This window comes from Echinops telfairi, unplaced genomic scaffold (genome assembly GCF_000313985.2).
Source record: "Echinops telfairi isolate 266 unplaced genomic scaffold, ASM31398v2 ScPeMD7_7;HRSCAF=31, whole genome shotgun sequence".
In the NCBI taxonomy this organism is placed as follows: Eukaryota; Metazoa; Chordata; class Mammalia; order Afrosoricida; family Tenrecidae; genus Echinops; species Echinops telfairi.
The window spans coordinates 21463930-21471609 of record NW_022103904.1 but is presented as its reverse complement, the minus strand read 5'-3'; the positions used below and the strand labels follow the sequence as shown (position 1 = coordinate 21471609).

General features: G+C 52.3%; 1 protein-coding gene across 1 annotated transcript in view; it reads right to left on the bottom strand.

The window, feature by feature from the left end:
• The window catches only part of ARNT2 (aryl hydrocarbon receptor nuclear translocator 2), a 162558-nt gene that overhangs the window by 16231 nt on the left and 138647 nt on the right, over positions 1–7680 (bottom strand). Inside the window, exons 12-14 of the mRNA XM_004708075.2 lie at positions 7074–7146; positions 5927–6113; positions 1739–1766 (exon numbers count right to left, since the gene is read on the bottom strand). Coding sequence (XP_004708132.1) covers positions 1739–1766; positions 5927–6113; positions 7074–7146 — 288 coding nt within the window. The remainder of the gene's footprint in view (positions 1–1738; positions 1767–5926; positions 6114–7073; positions 7147–7680) is intronic.

Below are 7680 nucleotides of genomic sequence, written 5' to 3'. Positions count from 1 at the left end.
TCTGCCCCTACCTTCAGGCCCTGCTAACCACTAATCCATTCCCTGTCTCTAGGCATTTGCCCGATTGAAGCATTTGAGTTGTGGCGTTGGAGAAGAATATAGAAGGTACCACGGACCACCCAAAGGACAGATAAATCTGTCTTGGAAGAAGTTCTGCCAGAGTGCCCCTTAGAGGCCAGGATGGTGGACTCCTCTTACATGCTTGGACGTGTTGTCAGGAGAGACCAGTCCCTGGAAAAGGACAGCATGCTTGGTAAAGTGGAGGGGCAGCGAAACAGAAGAAGACCCTCCAGGAGATGGCTCGGGACCGTGGCTGCAACAGCGGGCCGCGCATAGGAACAGTGGTAGGGATGGCTCGGGACCGACAGGGTTTTGTTCGATTGCGCAGAGGGTAGCTGTGGGTTGGAACCAACTTCGTGGCACTTGAGATAACAACACTGGTATTTCTTTAAGTGGGACCAGGTAATAGTTGTCCTTTTATGATTGACTTCTTCCACCCAGAAGAATGTTTTCAAGGTTCACCTGTGTCACGGCATGTAGTAGAATTCCATTTCCCTTTACGGCTGAATACTATTCCACTCGGGGGATATAAAAGGAACCTGTTCACGCCAATGGTTGAGCTGCTAACCTAACGTGGCACATTCAGACCCAACAGCTGCTGCTCTGCAGGAGAAAGACGTGGCTGCCGGCTTCTGCAGGGCGCTGGAAACCCCAAGGAGCAGTTCTACTCTGTCTTAGAGGGTTACTGATGAGAACGGACTCCACAGAGCAGGGTGGTCTCGGATTGGTGAGTCTACACCATCTCTTGTTGAGCCTGTCCTCTGCTGCTGGGCAAAGGGCTCCTTCGGCCATGTGGTTATGGCCAATCATGCTGCAGTGGGCTTGGGTGTGCAACTCTAAAGGGGCTTCAGAAAGTGTGTGGAAAAGTAGAAGGAAAAGGTGGCAGGCTTTCCCTCTCGCCATTGGTTGGGCCCCTGCTTCCCAGTCTCTTGGGCATACACCTACGAGGGCAATTCCTGGTCATTCCATGCCTCACTTTCCAAGGCACTGCTGCTCTTTCCCAGGAAGGGACTTCTGGGAGTTGGGAAGATAAAGGCACGAATGGGAGTATTTCCTCGGACACTGTATTATCGACTCCTTCCCAGCCCGTGAGAGGGGATGACCCATTTTCAGTTAGCGGGGAAGGAAGCACAGGACACCAGTGCAGGGGACAGACCCTGACATCTAGCTTCCCTGGCTCTGAACCCCGCTTCTGCCGTACCTCCCAACTGCATGGCTTTGGGCATGTCATATAACCCTGCCTTAGCTTCCTCCGGAGCTCTGGCGGCGTTAGTGACCACACGTCGAACTTCTAACTCTAAGGTCAGCAGTTTGAAACCACCAGCCCGCCCGCTCTGAGGGAGAAAGACAGGGCGTTCTACTCTCATAGAGAGTTATCGTCTCAGACACTCACTGGGGCAGTTCTGCCCTGTCCTAGGCTCTCTAGGGGTCGGCATCAACGCGATGGCAGTGAGGTTTTGAGTTGTAGGTTCCTCTACGGGAAGGTGGAGATAACAGGTTATCGTGGAAACTAAACATGTGAACCTAAGTGAAGTGCTTACGAAGAACAGAGAGTATGATTAGTACTGTCACAACGGTGAGTACAGAAGCACAGCTTAGCTAAGGCCACCAGTCAGTCAGGGAGAGCCCTGAGGCGGTACCCGAGCCTGGTGTTGCCCCATTGCTCCAGAACTACCACAGCCCCGCTTGTCCTCCCCCCGCAGGCACTGCGATGGGCCCCAGACCTCCATTTCCTGGCCTTCTGTAATGGATGCTTTGAGAGATGGAGCCTCTCAGGCAGCTGGAGACCCCCAAACACATGCTAGGATGTGTAACGATGGAGGCCGTCTGCCACTACAAAACGCTAGCTCAGCTCAGCTGTCTCGCTGCAGAAGGCGGCTGGAGCCATGGGCTGGCGTCCCGGTGGAGCTGTGCAGACTTGACATGAGGAAGCAGGTTGCTTTCTGTGGCGGCCTCAGACACCGGGACTGGAGATTGATGGGCACAGTTGACTGGACAGCAGAGGCAGTGCCACCCCGGGAGCTCTCACTGCATCTTGAACCTGTGGTGCCTCCGTCTGTCTGAAGGCAGCATCAGGGGGTGCAGTGCCAAGCCATTGGGACAGGAGCTGCCGGGTCGGTGGTTCGAACCCACCAGCCATTCTTCTGGAGAAAGAAGTGGCAGTCTGCCCCTGCAGTAATTGCCGCCTTGGAATCTATGGGGCAGTTCACACTCTATAAGGTCGCTATGAGTTGGAATCAACTCAAGGGCATTTTTTTTAAGGCTGTGTGAAAGGAAGCCTGGGTGTAGTGGTGACATGCTCAGCTCTTTACTGAAAGATGGGCAGTTTGAGCCCAGCAGCGAGGGACTCTCTGGGAGAGAAAACTCAATTGTCTGCTCTCACAGAGATGACAGCCTTGGAAACATGGGTGAGCAGCCAAGTGCACTGACTAACCATTGCAACACTTGGGCACTTCTGTCTAATTCCCAATTTTGACTCACAGTGCCTCTGGAGACAGAGTAGAACTGCGTTGGGTCTCCAAGCGGTCACCACCTCGGAGCTTCAGGGGGGCTCAGACAGTCCATTTTGTAGTTCCCAGTGGAGTGTTTAACCCCTGCACCTCCAGGACTCTTTTGACTTAGACGTATAACCCCCTGAATCCTCCACACCCAATGAGGGGCTTGAGTAAGAGAAATTATGTTGTGCTGAGATAGACCCCACATTTGACCTCGCTCCTGGCTTGGTGGTGGTTGGGTGGGGGCGAGGAAGGGGCAGCAAGAGCAGGGAGCTTGGTTAATGAGGAGACTTGTGGTTAGCAACTCCAGGGCCAATCACTACACCACCAGGGTTCCTTCTGGGCAATATAAAGCCCGAGAAATCATCAGAACCAGCTAACGTCACATGACCCACCGATGAGAAGCAGTTCCAGCCACCACGTGGTTGTCGTTGGGTGCTGTGGGGTCCTGTCTGACTGTTAGCAACAATTCAGACAGAAGAGTGAAACCCTACCTTGTCCAGCACGAGCCTCACAAGTGTTCTTGTGGGTGAGCGCATGGTTGCACCCAGTGGGCCAATAATCTACTTGGTCAAGGCCTCTCTCTTTTTTACTGTCCCTTCTCTTTACCCAGCATGGTGTAGAAGGGCATCATGTCATCATCTGATGGGGGTGAGCTAATTAAATGTGTGACTACTATGGCCCGAGAATGATGCTATAGCTATCCAAATGGCCTTTGGCAGAAAAAAGGTTCCCTGCCCCTGCTCTACACTGTCAAGGATAAAACAATAGAGAAGAGACAGATCTATCTGTTTACTATCCCCCACACCACCCCCAACTCAAAAAATGTGGTGGATCTTTGCCCAGTTGACTTCAGATCTGAGAGCCTGGTTTTAACTTGTTTTTCATAGGGCTTGTATCTTCGAATCACTTTTATATCAATCCTAGAGGTCAGTGGCTGCGTTTTTTACCCCTGCTGCTTTCCCACCCTCTCCCCTCTGTTCCTACGTTCTGCACTGTAATTCATTTTGCAGACAGGCGTCATCTTTCTGCGAGGGATTCCTTCCCAAAGTGAACCCAGACAGCTTAGCTGCCCAGCCCGTGCCTCTCTGAGGACGCCTATCCTTTGTCCACACACACAGACAGCCTGGCTGGTGGAAAGGCTTCATCTCAAGGATTTCCCTCTGGACTCTCGGGCCACTGACTGCCCCACCCCCTGACTTCTGGCACACAGCATCCTGGAGAGATCCAATTGAAGATTTTGCTTCATTGCTAATGTATCTTTTAAAACTAAGCTCGAGGGGTTGGTAGGACTTTTAAATTTATGGTTAATTCCCGAGATTTATAAAAAAGTAACTGTACCAGCCCCATGCCTATGTGTGGATAGACATGGTCCTGATGTTGACTGAGCTCTTGGACAGGTAGAAGGCCCACGTTTTGCATCCGGGGCACATCCACATAACTGACCTTTTCAATTCATTAACTTGGATTTTCGCAACGTTAAAGCTGCTTAGTTCTGACTCCACTTGGTCAGCAGGCCCCCTCTCTGCAGCCCCTGGGTATTCACTCTCAGGAATGTAACGCCGAGAGCCTCTGGGGTCTCCCTGAGAAGGCACATGGGAGACTTCGCAAACGCTCAACCTCATTGTCTTTAAACACTCGCTCCTGTTCAGAGCAGGAGGCTTGCCCTTCGACTCATCCCTCGTTTAGTTCTCTCGTCTGTTCACTATCTTTTTTCTTTCTTTCTTATTTCCCATCTTGATGGGAAGAGGGTTATGTCCAGACCATGTTGGGGGTCTTCGGTCAAGGTTTTTGGGTTTCCTTTTGGTGGTTTAAAAACTCTTATTTCTCAGTAAAAGTCAAAGAAATACTGACCAGGCTGGTGGTGTTCATGGGGTGCACTGGGGTGGGCTTGGGGGGCAAAGGAAACTAAGCGCGGGAGCTTCCCCTGTTGTGTAGAAGGTCTACTGTCTGCTTGGTGTTGGCTGCCAGACCCGCGGGCTAGGCAGGTGGTTCCTGCCCACGGTGGGTTGAATTCCAGTAGCGTCCCTTGCTTCTCAGCATCTGTCCACGGCCACGTGGGGACGAAGGCTGGGGTCCCTCCTCATCAGCTGGCATCAGGAAGATTGGGTTTTTCTCCTCCTAACTGTCCACAGGTCTGCCAGCCCTCCCCTCAGTCTAGTCCACAGCCTGTTCCCCTAGCCACTAGGGTTCTACAACATCGTCCACATATCCTCTCATGAGTCAACTGGTTCCTACCCTTACGTGACCCTGCCTATAGGGCACTTTGTAGGCCTTCTCTGACCACATGGACATGCTCTCTTTTTCTGAAATTTGGAACAGACAGACACATGCTCAAATCTCATGTTTTGATCATGTGTGTGGCGATCTGAGCAGGAGGCTGAGGCAGTTAGTGCACGCGGGCTCCATGGGTTGTCTTCAATCAGGACTCATTTTCTCTAACAGTGACCCTGGCAGCCACGACGACCACGTGACCGTAAAGGAGGGTTTGGGTAGATAAGGGGCCTCTCTATAATGGGACACCATGCAGGCTGGGAACACGATTTAGATTCTGTAGTGACTTAGGGATACACTCCAAACAAACTGTCGAAGGAATGAAAAGAAACGTCAGTGACCAGTGTGTGCTCGGTTGCACACGGAGAAAGAAAATGTGTGCAGAAAAGCTCACAGAAGACATAAGTGATAGTAGATGGCAAGATACTAGATCATCTTTCACTTTCCTCACACTTGCCATTTCATGACGGTTTTGTTTTAAAAGATGGTCCTCTCTCTGTTATAGCTTGAGTTTTTTGCCTTTTAAACCAGAAGCATGTTTCTAGCTCAATAAAATGCATGAAGCGCGGTTTATTCCAGTCCCTTAAATTCTGAGGATGAGCTGTCAGGCCCTGGAAGGCGTGGTGCCTGCCCTGGGTCACCAGGCCACCAGTAGAGAGACCCCATTCATTTGGTGGTCTTTTTACACCCTGCAGGCACCCAGGGGGTGTAGCGGACTAGGCACTGGGCTGCTAACCACAAGGTCAGCCGTTTGAGGGCAGCAGCTGCTTTGCGGGAGAGAAATGAGATTGTTTTTTCTATTTCCATCAGTACTGAGTCTTGGGAACCCACAGGAGCAGTCCCGCCCTGTCCTAGAGGGTCACGATGAGTGGGTGCGGACTCGATGGCCAAGAGTTGGAGTTGACACCCTGCAGCTGTCACTCAAAGCATCTTTTCCACCTCTGGCCTGAGCCCAACGCCACACTCGCTGCCCTCGAGTCGGTCCTGCCTCAGTGGCCCGGTCAGATGGGGGCGACCTGCCCCTGTGAGTTTCGAGATTGTAGCTCCTTATGGGAACAAACAGCCTCAGCTTTCCCTGCGGAGAGTCTGAAAACCACTGGGATGCCCACATCCTTCCAACCGCGGTGTCCAACCACCATTTCCCAGGCTTGGCAACTTACACGCACTTATTCCTGCAAACATCTCAGCAAACCGGGGATCCCTTTCCTGGGAAAAGATTGCATCTGCCTTTTCCACGGACTTCCCGGCCTCGTGCACTCCAGCTGGCAGGTTGGGCACTGGGACCTGTGTGTGTATTCAAATATAACAACAATCCATCGGTAAGGCCCCTGACAACGTCCCTAACACCCCTCAGCCTCCTGCAGGCCTCGCTGGCATTTCAGGCTGAAACCGTTCGTAGAGCAGGAGAGGCTCATTTGATGGGGGCTTCAGAAAGTCCCCAGGGGGCAACTCTGTACTATTTTTGAGTTCCATGTTCCCCATGCACGTTGTGAAGCCTCCTCTTGAGAAACATCCAGAACAGCCCCAGTGGAAGGTGTGCATGACGGGCCGCAGAGAGGACAGCGGAGTCCCACAGTTAACTTTCTCAGAGTGATGAAAAGTAACGGACTCACTCTAAATACCAAGTCAAGGGAATCCACAGTTCAAGGGACCCAGAGAAGAGACCGAATAGCACCCGTGCATCCGCTTCTTTCTGTGGCCCGCTCTCAGAGGCAGTGAGGAGACAAAGGGGAAGGGGCGGGCAGTGGGGGAGAAAAGAGACGGGAAGAAAAGGAGACGGAGTCAGTGAGGTGGACAGACAGGGAGAGGGCGCGGAGAAAGAGATGCATTGCGGGAGGGAAAGAGGGTCACAGCTCAGAGGCCGGAGAGTAGTCGGAGGTCTGAAAGAGCTTGTCAAGACTGGAGTGCGCTGACGTCTGGATTGCATGTCTGTGCTAGTGTACAGCGCCTTTGGAAATGGCCATGACCCCTTTGGGATTCTCACTACCGGTTGATTAAGCTCTGTTGCTCTTCACAGGGTCTTCCGATGCCTTGCACGCTTCCTGGCTCAGGTCTGCTTGGAAGAGTCACAGTTGACCACTGGGGATCTAAATGCTCTTTGCCTTGCAGTGGGTGGATGGAGGAGGAGCACCCTTGGGGAGGAGAGGCTGAAGCTTGGGGTTGGATTTAGGCCCCAGTGCTGAAGTCTCCCCCACTTTGGGTTGGGGGCCATTCTATTTGGGAAAGAGTTTTCACGAAATTCACCTGAGATAAGTCATACGATGACAACCCATCTCGCTGGTGCACTTCCAGTTCCGCCTGCTGCTGCTGAAGTTGCCTGCGAGACAAAAGTGTAACAGGGAGTCGTGAGCACCGAAGCTGTGCCAACACGGCTGAGCCAGGGCTGTTCCTGCTCGCCACGGCAATCCCACATGGACCTCTGGACGGTGTCCCATTTTTATTGTTCTACATCCCAAGTCTAGAGGAGCCCTGGAGGTACCTGGTTAAGTGTGCGACTGCTAACCCAAAGGTTGGTGGTTCAAACCCATCTGCTGCTCCAAGGGTGTAGAAAGGAGGCAGTGTGCTCCCATAGAGATTTACAGCCGCGGAGGCTCTATGGACTCCTCATCAACTTGGCAGCAGTGGGTGGGGTGGGGTTTTCCCCACATCCAGATTCTGAGCCCTGAACTTCAAGTTTAAGTTTAAAGTATGAAGGAAGACTTCATGCAAGGTGGAAAGAAACCAGTGTTTTTAAAAAGCAGCATTCTGAGAAACAGGCTTAATGCTGGAGATGAGCTGGTTTCGCAGACGCCGTCTGCTGAACCGGTAGGAGTTTGAACAACCTCCTTCGAGCCTCACACTGCACTGTCAT